Source organism: Chanos chanos, chromosome 2 (assembly GCF_902362185.1).
Source record: "Chanos chanos chromosome 2, fChaCha1.1, whole genome shotgun sequence".
Classification (NCBI taxonomy): domain Eukaryota; kingdom Metazoa; phylum Chordata; class Actinopteri; order Gonorynchiformes; family Chanidae; genus Chanos; species Chanos chanos.
The window spans coordinates 4,043,772-4,059,579 of NC_044496.1; the positions used below are offsets into that span (position 1 = coordinate 4,043,772).

General features: G+C 46.4%; 1 protein-coding gene across 1 annotated transcript in view; it reads left to right on the forward strand.

The window, feature by feature from the left end:
- Positions 1 to 15,467, forward strand: part of slc7a10a (solute carrier family 7 member 10a) — a 22,696-nt gene extending 7,229 nt beyond the window's left edge. The window contains exons 4-11 of the mRNA XM_030792961.1: positions 3,675 to 3,800; positions 9,235 to 9,388; positions 10,148 to 10,271; positions 10,667 to 10,770; positions 11,443 to 11,539; positions 12,263 to 12,412; positions 12,813 to 12,990; positions 13,339 to 15,467. Of these exons, the coding sequence (XP_030648821.1) occupies positions 3,675 to 3,800; positions 9,235 to 9,388; positions 10,148 to 10,271; positions 10,667 to 10,770; positions 11,443 to 11,539; positions 12,263 to 12,412; positions 12,813 to 12,990; positions 13,339 to 13,445 (1,040 nt within the window). The 3' untranslated portion in view covers positions 13,446 to 15,467. The remainder of the gene's footprint in view (positions 1 to 3,674; positions 3,801 to 9,234; positions 9,389 to 10,147; positions 10,272 to 10,666; positions 10,771 to 11,442; positions 11,540 to 12,262; positions 12,413 to 12,812; positions 12,991 to 13,338) is intronic.
- Positions 15,468 to 15,808: the final 341 nt, after the last annotated feature.

Sequence of the window (15,808 nt, forward strand, 5' to 3'; positions counted from 1 at the left end):
TTCTTCTCTGGTTGAGTCGACGCTGGTTAGCCCCACACAAAACTCAGTGCTATTCCCGTCCCAGAGTGCAGTTAACTTTGGGCTAAAGCTGGAAATCAGGTCTTAGCCTGGGGGTGAAAGAAAGAAAGAAAGAAAATAAGGCTCTGAGAGTTATGCATCATTATAATTCTACTGTGTGGTCAGAGTTCGTCAGCAGACTCACCTCACAGATGGAACCGTCAGCCTGAAACACTCAGCCGTGCAGAGATCGTGTCTTTATACGTGTGAAAGCTGAGTTTTCAGCACAGCGTTCAAACAGCCTGGGCTTTCAAAAGAGCTTGTGTTTTTTTTAAATGGGACACAGAGAAACACAGAAAGACTGCTGTGACGCCCTCACGATCTGTGTTTTATATTTACGGTGTTAGGTCTGCTCTGTGCTTGAAGGCATATACACGACGTCTGAATAAACGCTCAGTCGTCGCTAAACACGCTGAGTTTCACGTTCCTACAATGGCTCGTGTGATCAGATCTGGTTGGATCTTCTTTAAGAGTTTGGACTGCAGGTTACCGAATCGGTACCCGAGCGTTGTTATTCGTTTATCAAATCCACTTATTGAGGATATTTCACCGTTCACATTCATTTCAGACATGCTCATGCTTTCGTATTGACCTCCACCAAAAACATCTGCGTTGAAGGAAAGATGAATCTTTTTTTCATCGCTGTGAGAATCCCGTTGGTGCTGATTGCTAAGTCTCACAGCTAGCGCTCTCCGGAGCCGGAGACAAGGAAATCAGTTTGGCTTGTTCAAAGCTTGCCCTCTTTTTTTCTGACCGCTGTATAACAGTTGTGGGGAAAGTATTAAAATCCTCGTTGATGGAGTCGTTTTAGGGTAGGAACATGATGTCGGCCGGAAAGAAAGAAAAAAAGAAAGAAGAGGATACCTGCCTTTTGTTTTCATTTGTTTATGATTTATGTGCATCTGTCTCAGTTGTGTATGACTACAGTTCTCTGCCAGCATCAATAAGGAGAAGCCCCTCTCAGGGTGTCTGTGCACCGTGACTGTGACGTTACCTTGGCAAAGGAGAGACAGACGCGTTCGCTCTCAATTTAAATATGCCCTGATTGGCTTCTCTGCTTCCTAATTTTCCGTCCCATATGCCGCTTGGCACACCGCATCCTCAAAGCACTTTAATCTCAAAGCCTCGCTTACAGGCCAGGACAATCAGAAAAAATATTATTATTATTATTATTATTATTATTACTACTACTACTACTATAAAAACAGCTTGATATTGCATGTTAATGTTGCAGCGTTCTCTTGTTTTCCCTCTTGATTAGAGCATCACCTGATTTTCACGTGAAAAGAACTCTGTTTTCAGTCACATATGAAGGCTTTCTTCACCTATATATGAAGGCTTTCTTCGCTTATGTATGAAGGCTTTCTTAAGAACAGCAGAGGAACATGTGCATTGAGGATGCCAGTGTAGGTCAGACGCTAAGGCTAAGAGGGAGAGTCTTGCCTGTGGTTGGTTGGTTGGTTGGTTGGTTGGAGACCCTTGAGCCGGTCCAGTCAACTGGAACCGCTTGCCAAGAATCCCATGGCACTGCCCGGTTTTGTAGGGTGGCATCGGAAGCCGTTTGTTTGAGAGGATGACAGCGGTCCTTTCTGTGGGTGGGCGGCACCGCCTCTCAGTGATGGATGGGTTTGGGACGACCCCTTCCCCTCCCCCGTCTCCTCGCACTTCCCCCTCGTCCTCCTGCCTCAGCCCGGTGGGTTCCCCCACATGCCTTAAAACACCGGGCCCACGGACCCTGGAGACGGACCTCCGGGTCAACACACACACACACGCACACACACGCACTGGATCAACCCGATTACAGCGCACCGGAGCCGGAAACAACATCCTGTCTGCCTCATACACACACACACACACACACATACACACACACACACTACTCAGTCATACATAATCAGACACACACACTATGCGGTAAAATAAAGTGTGTGCGTTCAGAATGTTACAACTTCCATGTTGGCCCAACTGCATTTTGCCAGTGTGTGATGTTAAAATAAATAAATAAAATGAACAAATACATAAACAAACAAACAACTGAACGGAAATTAACAGAGTTAAATTGAGCTAAAAGTCGTATCATCTTAGTCAACTCAAAAAAAAAAAGAAAGAAAGAAAAAAAGCCTTTTAGTTACACACACACACACACACACACACAAAAGAACTTGTTTGCCTGACTGGCTGCGAAGGATTTGAACCCTTTTCTCTTATTCGTCCATTCTATGGGAGTCACCTCTTCATCACAGCTGTTTGTAATAACTGAGAGCAGGTTGATAATCAGTGATGAGTGTGTGTGTGTGTGTGTGTGTGTGTGTGTCTGTGTGTATTGGGGGGAGGTTACATTGTATCATGCAGTAGTTGAAATAGAACACATATGACTCTGATTTCCCCTGTTAGAGACATGGTCCCAGACGAAAGCCAATCAGCATGCCAAGAAACACCACACCGCCCCGATTAGCTGCCTCACACCAGTCTCACGTGCCCCACACACACATGTGATTTCATTTTTGTGGTTCCACGTTCCACAGTGACAGCCTTGTCACAGCAACTCAGAGTAAGTTGGGAAGGCTGATAGAGAGAGGAGGGGGGGGGGGGGGGGGCGGGCGAGAGAGAGAGAGAGAAAGAGAGTGCTTACCCATAAAGAAAAGCTTTTGTTAAAGTGACCTCATCATTAAAGCTCAGAGAAAGATAGTCAGAGAGAGAGGGAGAGAGAGTGAGGGAGAGGGAGAGAGAGAGAGAGAGAGAGGGAGAGAGAAAGAGAGAGAAATGATTCTGTTTTAACCAAGTTTTGTTTTGCACACCTTTCATTTCAGTGTTCTGAGAGCTGAAGTGCAAACAGTTCATTGTGTACCTGTACTGGGTTGATTATTAAAGTGTTCTTATTTTGTCTGTTTGGTGTGTGTCAATGACAGAAGATAAGAGAGAGAGATAAAGACAAAGTCTAATTTTTCATTTCTCCCTGTGTTCGTGCATGTGTGTGTCTGTGTGTGTGTGTGTGTGTGTGTGCGTGCATGCATCCGTGCATGCGTGTGTTTGTGCGCGTGCTTGTGTGTCTGTGCGTGCGTTTGTGTCTGTGCCTGTGTGTGTATGTGTGTGCGTGTCTGTGTGTTTGCGTGCGTGTGTGTCTGTGTCTGTGTGTGTTTGTGTGTGCGTATCTGTGTGTGTGTGTGTGCGTATCTGTGCGTATGTGTGTGTGTGTGCGTGCGTATGTGTCTGTGTCTGTGTGTGTTTGTGTGTGCGTATCTGTGTGTGTGTGTGTGTGTGTGTGTGCGTATCTGTGTGTGTGTGTGTGTGTGTGTTTGTGTGTGCGTGTCTGTGCGTGTGCATATCTGTGTGTGTGTGCGTATCTGTGTGTGCGTGTCTGTGTGTTTGCGTGCGTGTGTGTCTGTGTCTGTATGTGTTTGTGTGTGCGTATCTGTGTGTGTGTGTGCGTATCTGTGCGTGTGTGTGTGCATGCGTGCGTGCGTATGTGTCTGTGTTTGTGTGTGCGTATCTGTGTGTGTGCGTGTGTGTGTGTTTGTGTGTGCGTATCTGTGTGTGTGTGTGTGTTTGTGTGTGCGTGTCTGTGCGTGTGCATATCTGTGTGTGTGTGTGTGTGTGTGCGTCTTTGTGCGTGACAGTGTTCCTGACGTGGGTGAACTGCTCCAGCGTACGCTGGGGGACTCGGATCCAGGATTTCTTCACTGTGGGGAAGCTTCTGGCCCTAGGTCTCATCATCGTCGTGGGCTTGGTGCAGATCTGCAGAGGTGAGTTATTGCAGTGTCCACAGGAAACCTAAACCATGTATGGACAACAGAGAGAATGAATAAGTCTGATCTGTTCTCTGGCTCTGGACGTGGTCTGGCGACGTCAGGCTCTCTGTATGTTGTAGTTGGTGCATTCTGGTTTTTTCACCTACAAACAAACATACATACACTTTATAAAGCAACAGACGCGGAAGCCAACTCTTCTCTTGCGTGCTAACGTTGATGAAACACAGCTCAGTCCATCCTGTTTACAAATGTATCTCATGTCAGTCTTCACCATATCAGAGACATGTCACACTACACCTGCAAACACATGAGCTCTCACACACAACATCTTTTCTGCATATCCATTTTCTCATCCAAACCCAAACACTTAAAGTTATACTCCAGTAATTCCCGTATCGCTCTGGCCTCAAGTATCTATCTGGGTGATGTAAAGTGAAAAGGTGTTTGTACTTGAGGACACCATAAGATGCTAAAATCACGCTCACACACACACACACAGACACACATGCACACACACACCTTTTCAAAATGTTGTCATGTGCTACACATGTGTACAACATAAACAAAAACAGATCGACCCCACTGAGACTAACAGGGGTGTTCCTGCCTCAGGCTGTCTTCTTCTCTTCGGTATCACATGTCTTCTGCTGAGGGACAGCTGCTCTCTAAGGAATTACAGAACCAATCAGTATGGTGATCTGTCCCTGTCCTGTTAGCGTCTGAGCCGATAGCAAAACAGTGCCACCCTGTGGCAGCATCCCGGCATTGCACCTTGTGTGGTATCTGCCTCAATACACAGTAAATTCTTCAGCATGGGCCACCCATCCAGATGACCAGTCAGCTGTGACAGTGATGGCAACACGTCAGGCTGGAGATGCCTGAGAATATAGCAGAGGCCAGAGTTTAGCGTCTAACGCAGCTAATCTTCAACTACGTATGACATTCTTACAACACTGATGAAGAGATAAGGTTGTTTAGAGGGCAGATCAGCTTCAAAAGAAGATTGTTTATTTGTTTTTTTTTTTGCTGTTTTTTGTTTGATTTCTTTGAATGGAGATTAAAGTCAGGGCTCAGATGTGAAGACTGATTAGGTTTAGGAGTTGTCTTAGAGTTAGCCTGTGTCTTCTGAGAACGGTTGTTTCCTGGAACCATAAATACTTTTCTCTGCCAATACTCATCTCATGACAGCGTAAACCTAAAGCTATTTATGTTGCTGAAGCATCTGTGGTGTGTAAAGGATGTGTTTAGTGTGTGTGTCTGATTTAGGCCTGACTGGCTTGACGGGCCTAGTTGTTTACCATACGAAGCAGGCTGTTTTTCCACCTAAAAAAACGATTAACATGTTAATAAGTAATTGAGCTTTAGTACAAAAACAATAGCACTGAGAGGTCTAAAGTGAAACATCTTTGGTGAGTGAAACCAGTTGTGCATGTGGGAGTATGGCCTTTGTGTCTCTGTGTTACTGTAGGTCAAATCAAACACGTAGGCCGTCCGTTCTATATAACTCAGTGTCTGCAGGTGTGTCACAGCTTTGTTATACACACTGTCACACAGCAGCTTCAAATAATATTAGGCCCTTTGTACTGTGGTACTGCTTATATTCCGTCGGGAATATCATCACTGGCCCACAGCCTTTGCACTCCGCATGGCTGGGTTTTTCTGGCTAGCAGAGTCTCGTGCTATTTCCCTGGATCCACCTGCGGCCGCGCGGACGCCCCGTCGACAGCAGGAGTCTCTGAATGTGACGGCGGTGAGTGAACGCTATCCAGGGTCGGCCGTCTCAGAACACGGTCAGTTGTGTTCTTAGCAACACCGCCTCAGCCAGCGTCGGTGCCGAGAACTCGAGGCCTCGGCGAAAGCTCAGAACCGTGGCGCCGGAGTGCGGCTTAATTTCTGCACCAGCCAGCGTCGCCTCCATGACAACGTGATCGAGCAAACCTTCAGTCTGTTGGCTGGTGCTACTTATAGATTCTGGACTGAGGGTGCGAGAGCCTGATCTGAGCTACCAGGTGCTACCGGTCTTACTCTGAGGTACTGGTGCTACCGGTCTTACTCTGAGGTACTGGTGCTACCGGTCTTACTCTGAGGTACTGGTGCTACCGGTCTTACTCTGAGGTACTGGTGCTACCGGTCTTACTCTGAGCTACTGGTGCTACTGGTCTTACTCTGAGCTACTGGTGCTACTGGTGTTGCTCTGTTCGAGATTCTTCCCCACAGCTCCACGACGTGTGACATGCCTGTGCACACTTACCCTCACGATGATGTCACAAAGCACCAAACCTACACCCTACCTGAGAACTTCCTCGAGTTCCGCCCAGTTCCGGTGGAAGAATCTCTCTCTGCCTTAGTAGTGACCTGTCACGGCTGGTGGTGTGGTGCAGGACCCAAGTGCAAAGACACGATGGTTGAAGGTGAAAAAACGGAAGGCTTTACTTAAAATGAAGACCATAATACAGTGCAAACAAATAACAAAAGCCGATAACAAAAAGGTGCAGCATGACAGTGCGCAAAATACACAAACAACGATAGACAAAGACAAGGCAAAACACTAGGACTTAAATAGAAGGAAAACTAATCAGGGCAAAACAGGATTGGGCGAAATTAACAAGGTAATAATCAGACAAACGGGAACAGGTGAGGGGCGGAGACAGGCACAGAACAAGAGCACAAAGACATGGCAAACTAAAAGTCCAAAATGGCGGTGCAGGTTGTGACAGAGCCCCCCCCTTAAGGGGCGGCTCCAGACGGCCCAAAAGAAAAACAAAAGTCCAGAACAGACCGGGTGGGTGGGGGGGCGCACAGAGGGATGACCGAAGGTGCTGCAGCCGACGGGCCCCCTCTGCGGCCGAGCAGGTGAGGGGTTGGCTGGAACAGACTTTCAAACTGGCAGAAGAACAGGAACGGGGCAGTCTTCAAAACAGCCTCGACGATGGCTAGAGGGCTGAGCTGGATCGGGGAAAGGGCCTCGGGAACAGGACAGGGCGTCAGCACGGGAGCTGACCAGGACAGGGCGTCAGCACGGGAGCTGACCAGGACAGGGCGTCAGCACGGGAGCTGACCAGGGCCGGGGAAGCGGCCTCGGGAACAGGACAGGGCGTCAGCATGGGAGCTGACCAGGACAGGGCGTCAGCATGGGAGCTGACCAGGACAGGGCGTCAGCATGGGAGCTGACCAGGACAGGGCGTCAGCATGGGAGCTGACCAGGACAGGGCGTCAGCATGGGAGCTGACCAGGACAGGGCGTCAGCATGGGAGCTGACCTGGGCCGGGAAAGCGGCCTCGGGAACAGGGCAGGACAGCGCACCCTCCATGGTGCGCCGGGCAGCGCATTCCTCGCGCTGGGCAGCGCACCCTCCATGGTGCGCCGGGCAGCGCATTCCTCGTGCTGGGCAGCGCATTCCTCGCGCTGGGCAGCGCACCCTCCATGGAGCCTTCGGAGTCGCTGCTTGAAGAGGGGGATTCAGGGTGGCAGAGACAGGAGACCCAGGAGCGGACACAGCCCTAGAGATGGTTGGGCCCAGCACCACAGTCCATGTGGTGCCTGGGTCTAGGGCTGGGAGCCCCCCCCCAAAAAATTCCCCCCCCCTGGGTTAGGGGCTGGAGAACCTACCGAGAGAGGGAGCCCCGCCGCACCCAGGTCAGGAGCTGGAGCCGTCTCTGCCCGGGGGACAGAAGTGTCTGCTGGGTCCTTGTTAGGTCTATCGTTCTGTCACGGCTGTGGGTGGTGTGGTGCAGGACCCAAGTGCAAAGACACGATGGTTGAAGGTGAAAAAACGGAAGGCTTTACTTAAAATGAAGACCATAATACAGTGCAAACAAATAACAAAAGCCGATAACAAAAAAGGTGCAGCATGACAGTGCGCAAAATACACAAACAACGATAGACAAAGACAAGGCAAAACACTAGGACTTAAATAGAAGGAAAACTAATCAGGGCAAAACAGGATTGGGCGAAATTAACAAGGTAATAATCAGACAAACGGGAACAGGTGAGGGGCGGAGACAGGCACAGAACAAGAGCACAAAGACATGGCAAACTAAAAGTCCAAAATGGCGGTGCAGGTTGTGACATGACCACAACAGAGAAGAATACAGCAGTGAGGATCACTGCCAAAATCCTGTCACAGACAACAGACAGCGTCCATCTGCCGTGGGAGTAACTGTGTGATATCAGGAGACCCAAGCCACCGTGCCTGTTGCGAAACAGAGAGTTGTGGACTAGCGGCCACACCTCGTCTCGACTGAGGAGGTGGAGATACTGCTCCTAAACGCAGTCTTTGGCAAAACCAACTCAGACACAGCCGATGCCCAGCTGATGGAGCTTTGCCAGGCTGGTGCCCATGACGTGTCCTCACTGTGGTTCTCTTTGGTGCCCCTGTCTGGAACAGCCATCCTGCTGGTTTTCCTCCACTGTCAGAAAACCTGTCAGAAATTTACTGTGCATATACTCAATACTCAGCTATACTCAACTTGACCAGTGTAACTTAGTGAGGTTTAAGTTCATCATTGGAACTTGGCTGGGTGATTTTTTTATTCTAAACCAGCAGAAGGGTTCAGAGAGGTCCGTCCTCATCATCAACCCTGAGTCGAAGACGGATCAGGGCTAACTACTTTCATGTGAAAAGCACTTCTTCATATAGCTTTTAAAAGCAACAGTATAATGTCAGTGAAAGTTTGAGTTGCAATTCCCATGTGAGCTGTATGGACGTTTTTTTTTAAAGTCGTTCGTTCTTCTGAATTTGGGGTGGTTGTAGTTTTTTTCGTTTTGTCCTCATCAGTGCGTTCGTGCTTTTTTTTTTTTCCATCGGCAGCCTGGTGCTCGAGCGGGCGTCTCCTAAAACTGACACATAAACAAATTGCACAAATGGGATGTTTAGACTGTGCATGACTATGCAAATTCACGCGTGAGCATGAGCCGTTCATGTGAAAGCTCTTTCACAGGGGAAGTGAACAGACATAATTGCATTGGCTGCTCGGAAAAATAATTACACCACACAGCGAAGGGGACATTGCAACAAATGAAAGGTCGCTGAGGTGACCCTAGAGAGGCAGAGCCAATGATGGTACATCTAGAGGAGTAGACTATGGCAAATGAATATGAGATTGGATGGATGGATGGATGGATGGATGGATGAATGGATGGATGGATTGTTGCAATGACTATGCAACATAAGTATCATAAACATTGTCATTCCGTTGTTGAGATATCTGGAGTTTCTGAAGACCGAAGGATACGAAGGACTCTTTACCCAGACACACACACACACACACACACACACACACACACACACTCCAGTCCAAACCTACTCCAATGCAGAGGACACATATTCTGTTTTGGCTGCTTGTGTCGTGTCCTTTATGTAATCTTGCTCTTTCTCTCTCTCCCTCTCTCTCTCTCTCTCTCTCTCTCTCTCTGCGTGTGTGTGTAGGACACTACGACGCGTTGAGGCCGCAGGTGGCTTTTGAGTTTATCAGAGATCCGTCTGTGGGACAGATCGCCCTGGCCTTCCTCCAGGCCTCTTTCGCCTTCAGTGGCTGGAACTTTCTTAATTATGTCACTGAGGAGGTGGTGGAACCTCGCAAGTGAGTCTCTCCCACACTCACACTCTGACATCTCTGAAACTCTCCCACATACACAGACACGCACACTCAGACATCTCTGAAACTCTCCCACATACACAGACACTCACACTCTGACATCTCTGAAACTCTCCCACATACACAGACACGCACACTCAGACATCTCTGTAAAACCTGTCCTTGTGTGGTTATAAACAACTGAAGGCTAGCCACAACCAGGACAGCGGGAGTCGGCATGGCAACAGACAACAAAAAGGAAGCCTTTATTATGGCATCTTAAACTTCATATAAAACAGCTGGAAAGAGACAGTGCGTCTGGCTGGAGTTCACTGTACACGAAAAACACTTCGAGCTAAATCTGTGTACCCGTTCCCACCCACTAAATCCCGTACCCGTTCCCACTCCACATATCTATCAAGCTGCCAAAACGTTGCACTCCTCTCCTGAGAGAAGGCGCTTTCTCATGCGCACGTAACTTAGCGCATAACAGCAGATAATGTTTCACCAACACAACGTTTTTTTGTTTTTGTTTTTTTTTTGTCTTTGCAAAACTTGGAAGTCTGTGTGTGTGTGTGTGTGTGTGTGTGTGTGTGTATGTGTGTGTGTGTGTGTGTGTGTATGTATGTGTGTGTGTGTATGTGTGTATGTGTGTATGTGTATATTTGTATGTATGTGTGTGTGTGTGTGTGTGTGTGTGTGTGTGTGTGTGTGTGTGTGTGTGTGTGAGGAGATGCGATACTGACTCTCTGTCTGTCCGGACAGGAACTTGCCCCGTGCCATTTACATCTCTATTCCTCTGGTCACGTTAGTCTACACACTCACCAACATTGCCTATTTCTCCTCCATGAGTCCGGAGGAGCTCCTGGCCTCCAACGCCGTGGCTGTGGTAAGACACCTCCTCGGTAACTTAGGAGTAAAACCATCACCTCCGTGTCTGATAGAAGTTTTGGTTCAAACTTTTGCGCTGATGTTCCTTGGGTTGTTATTACTATCTTGTTATTTTCGGGGTCGAACATTTCTAATTGTCTTTGTCTTTTTTTCTTTTCTTTTTTTTTGGATCGAGTTAAGAGGATTATTATTTTGCCTCGTATTTACTTGGCCATGAAATTGTGAGTGAAATTCACTGGATGATTTTTCACTGAGCAGAATCGTTGAGCTAATCTGAATTTTTTTTTTAATCCGTGGTTTTGTGAGATGGTTCGTTTAATGTTTTGATTGTTGATGAGTGATGTCACCGTTGACGACGGTCTCACGTCTCCGGTCTCTGGGTTTTCCGTGCAGACGTTTGGAGAGAAACTGCTAGGGATGTTTTCCTGGGTCATGCCCATCTCTGTCGCTCTGTCCACATTTGGAGGAATCAATGGATACCTCTTCACCTCCTCCAGGTAAAGCCACACCTACAGAACCTTTCTTTTTTCTTTTTCGACTAATTCCTCCAAACTCCACTGAGCGCCCCCCTCTGCACCCAGCACATACTACCTAAACAAAATGTAACAAAACTAATAAATGTAAAAAACATACATACATACATACATGAAAGTATAACACATGCATACGCAACACATTATGTCATATTGACTCTGGCCTAATGGACTTTTCTAACTGGAGGAATAGCATCAGGCCACTGAGCCAAATCAAAGCTTTACAATTTACAATTTACAATTTAGTTATTTGGCAGACGCTTTTTTCCAAAGCGACTTACAATTGGTGCATCAGTCGGATTTCTAATACCTTCAACAGAGATCATAATAAGACTGAGCGTCAAATTGCCCTTTCGCATTGCGCCCCTGGAATACTTTTACAAACAGAAATACAAGACAAAGGTTTTTTTTTTTTTTTGGTTTTTTTCTCTAGGGAAGGGAGGTTAGGCATTGGGGGAAGGGAGGTTAGGCATTGGGGGACAGCTTTATGTAGATTAATTTCTGGACACTGGAACAGAATTTTCCCACGTGCTAGAGGAGAGGCCAAATCGATGGTAGGGTATGTTTCTTTAGTTTGTCATCGTCCCCTGTTTGCAGGGTGTGTTGCTTTAGTTTGTCACGATCCTCTGTTTGCAGGCTCTGTTTCTCTGGGGCCAGAGAGGGACACTTACCTTACCTGCTGGCCATGATCCATCTGAAGAGCTGCACTCCAATCCCCGCACTGCTCGTCTGTGTAAGAGCTTTTCTAACACACACACACACACACGCACCACACTCACAAACACACACACACACACACACGGACACACCAGTCAAACCCCCTGACGCTCAACTCGTAATGCTCCACACACAAATTACTCCAAAAACTCAGACACAGTGCACACCACTGAACACTCAACCCATCCACACGCTCCACTCAACAGCAAACTGCTCAACTGCTTTAGACACACTTGGTTCAGCACAAACCACAAAACAAATATCACTCAAAGCACCCCGTCTATCTTATATAACCTCCTACCACCAGTAAGATCCTATGTGTTTTTACACAGGGTCTTTTTCTTCAGAGACGCAGAGCCTTATTAACATGAGGGAAGCCCTATCCTTACAATGCATAATAGCACAAGTAATGATGAATGACCACTCATGGTACTCACAGTGAAATCTGGGGTGTCTGAGGACAATAGCTGTTTTATAAAACCATCTGTTAATAGACAGAGGTGAGGTATTGTGCATCTGCTTGCAAAAAAATTTTTATTTTTCTACCGCTGTTATGTTACGACGAACACTGGTGTCCAGTATAAACGATCGTTTCCATGATTTAAGAGCAGAAATCAGATAAGAATTTGGAGTCAGATTCCAAGAGATTCTTGGTTTTCCTTCTCAAAAAAGGGTTTCCTTCGCATTCTCCACGTGTTTGTCCTGACCTCGGGATTCCTTTATCCGTTTCCCTTCACAGTGCACCGCCACCATAGTGATCCTGTGCATCGGAGAGACACACAACCTCATCAACTACGTCTCCTTCATCAACTATCTCTCTTACGGGGTCACTATCGCCGGGCTTCTCTACTACCGCTGGAAAAAGCCGAACCTGGTCCGACCCATAAAGGTGCTGACCGCTGCAGCAGACGGCAGAGTGTCACTGAAAGGGAGCCGTCTGTCTGCTATCGTTAGGCAAAGCTTGGCCAGGTCACAGTTTGAGGAATAGTACTGAACAATAACATGTTTAATATAATTACCGGGTTGAATGATCGGCAGAGTCATTGGTTCAGTCGGCGCCCTCTGTGGATTAGTATGGTATTGTCAGTCAGCCTTTTTTTTTTAACCAAACAAATGTAAAATCACTACTCTAATCTGTTTGAAATATATTCTCAAAAGGAACCATGTCCTTGTCAGGGAGCTAAGTCTCGCTCTGAGTTAGCGCACTCGTGCCTTGACGAACCCTCAGTGTGACAGCAACGTTTTAACAGTGCCCCCCCCCCCCCTCTCTGTCGGCTCCGCCCTGGCAGGTGAACTTGCTCGTTCCCATCAGTTACCTGGTCTTCTGGGCGGTGCTGCTGGGGTTCAGCCTGTACTCGGAGCCTGTGGTCTGTGGGATGGGACTGGTCATAATGCTCACTGGGGTGCCCATTTACTTCATCGGGGTCCACTGGAAGGACAAGCCAAAGTGGCTGTACAGCATCGTGGGTGAGTACTAAACAATTAGACCTCGGCCCTTTACTCTTCTGATTGCCAGAAGCATTTGTGAAGTCGCAACATTGTAACATTAGTCACTTGGACTGTTCACTGCGTATTGGTACTGTTTCGTGCCAGCAGGGGGCAGTAATCTCCTTAAAGTATATTTTTCTATCTCACATACTTCTGTTCTCCCTTGAGACATCAACTTTTAAATAGATATTAGGAAAAAAACGATATGTCAGCTCGGGATATTAAATCTCTGTCGCTCTGTACTCTGTTGTAGTGTGTCATCAGCTAGTCACGTTAATTGTGGTATTTTTCCCTGTCTCTCATCTGGAATCCCGTGCGGTGTTTCAGGGGCGGTCACGTTCCTCGGACAGAAGCTGTGTTACGTCGTTTTTCCTCAGGACGACCCGTCAGAAATCACTCCGCTCACCGAGAAGACGGAGAAGTCCGAGCTGTGATCACGATCACACCGGCCTGGTTTTTTTTTTTTTTTTAAGGGTCACTTTTTTATCCCTTCCCCTACGTTGTTTAACCCTTTCTCTGCCCTTGTTCGCTGTGAACCAGGAGACAGCTCCCTACATGTGCCAGATTGTGGCCTGTCAGAGAGGCTGAGAAGTCTTGTGTGACCTGATTCAGTCTAGTAACTGACATGTCCCTCCTCCCAACCCCTTGGTCCTTTATTTTTGTCATTTCTGCCTGGTTTCCAGCCTTCACGAAAATGGACCCATCCAGCTCCAAAGGAACAGGTTTTTTTTTTTCCATATTTTTTTTTCCATTCTACTTCCACTGTTACTCCGTTTTAGAATTTTTTTTTTTTTGTTGTTAATTTTGTTGTTGTGCCTTATATGATTCCTTTCCTGAGTAACATGCAATGTTGTTGTTTTTTTTGCTTTTTATCTCTCTCTCTCTCTCTCTTTCTCTCTGCGGGATGGAGATGTTTGTTTTACGTGGCTGCTCCAGGTCTTCCACCTCTTAGCTGCTGTTTAAAACTGCCAGACACCTGTCTCAGCATTATTGGTGTACAGACAGGGTTTGTTGCGTCCCGTTCTGCTCTCTCTGAAACAAACTGAACTCTGGACTGTGTCTGGATATTACCAGACACAACCCACTGTGCCAGACTGAACCAGACTAACCTTCCCTCTAAATTCAGTCGCCGCTTCGACCGGGTCGTAGGAAATTTTTAAGCACTAACGCACTAAGTCTGAGAAATATGCACTTGTTTCAGGTGCGTGTAATTGTCATGTAGTCAATTTGACGTTCAATGTCAATAGTCCGTCAAAGATGGAAACACAAGAACAAAGATGATAAGATATAATCTATAACCCTATGCAACTCTATGCAAACCGCATCTGCGTTTCAGAACGGTTTTTAATATTTTAATAGCTCTTCTTACACTTTTTTTTTTTTTTTACTTAAACTTTCTGGAACCTCTGCAGAGACAGAGGCTTTGCACTATAAAATTTTAGCTGTGCTTGCAGTCAACCCAATTACATATTACCCTAAAAAATTAAATAATTAATTAATTTAAAAGAAGTTATTTGCCCAGAATGTCCAAAGTGCTATCTGTGATAGTCTGTGAGAGTGGTGACTGGCAGCCTGGGTTAGTCACCCAGCTCCTGTTCTCAGACAGAAGGTGCCTGACCGTTTGAGGCTCATTCTTTTCACAAATGAAACTTATAAACCCATCTCCCACATACCCACACACACACACACGCACACACACACACACACACACACACACACACTGATGATATCAGATATAAAAGTCCTACTGAAGGACCTGTTCACTGTCAGGGACTTTTTCTATGCAGTTTCTGTGTCCATTTTTGTATGGAGTAGATATTGATTCTATATTTCATAGGGCATAAAATTACACCCTTTTTAAAAAGTGGCACAAAAACACACACACACACACACAATGCAAACCGGATTCCTCCTCATAACTTTTTTTTTTCCCCGGAAAACTCGCTGCCTGCAATACAGTCACCGTAGCAACCATAGCGCTCCAGGCTCCGTCTGAAAGAACCGCCACTCCTGGTGTGTCAGATCTGTACGTCCCCAAACCAATACTGTGTAAATATTGTGTAAATTTAAAGATTCGTCAGGGGTTCAGAGTGAGACTGCATCCCTGAGCTGTGTCATTGGACATAATATATTATACGTATGTAAGTGGATGTACTTTTTTGGGGTTTGTTTGTTTGTTTGTTTTGTATAAGAATGTCATTGATGGTTAAATATAACATTAATAGCGTATTAAATTTAATGCTGAAAGGAAATAGCATGTGAGTGATTTGGCTTACTTTCTGTGTGTGTGTGTGTGTGCGCGCGCGTGTGTGTGAGACAGAGAGTGAGTGTGTTTGCCTTATCACCAACCAAGCAGTGTTGTTTCACATTTACGCCAAAATTTTTAAAAATAGTTTCTTTGTAATTGCTGTTATTTGACATTAACTGAATAAAAAGCTGTAATTATTCGGTCTGGATGAGGAGGTTGAAATGAGGGGCTCTTTAATGCAGGCACAATGAGTTGACACAATCAGAAGTTCATACAGTGTGGTCCTGTGTCTGTACAGTGTGGTCCTGGCACCTCTGAGTCACCTAGCGCCATTCACAAACACATGGAGACTTTAACATTGCAACTCAAACATACACACAGTCTGGGGAAAAACAAAGACAAAGGACACAGAGAAATAAAGCCACTGAGCATAAGACCACTTTTCTGTACTTTCATTTTGCTCTGGAAGAAAGCATTAGAGGGACTCAGCAAGAGATTTGCTGCTTTTAAGAAAAGAGTTTTCCAACTGTATACTATTCATTGTAAGAG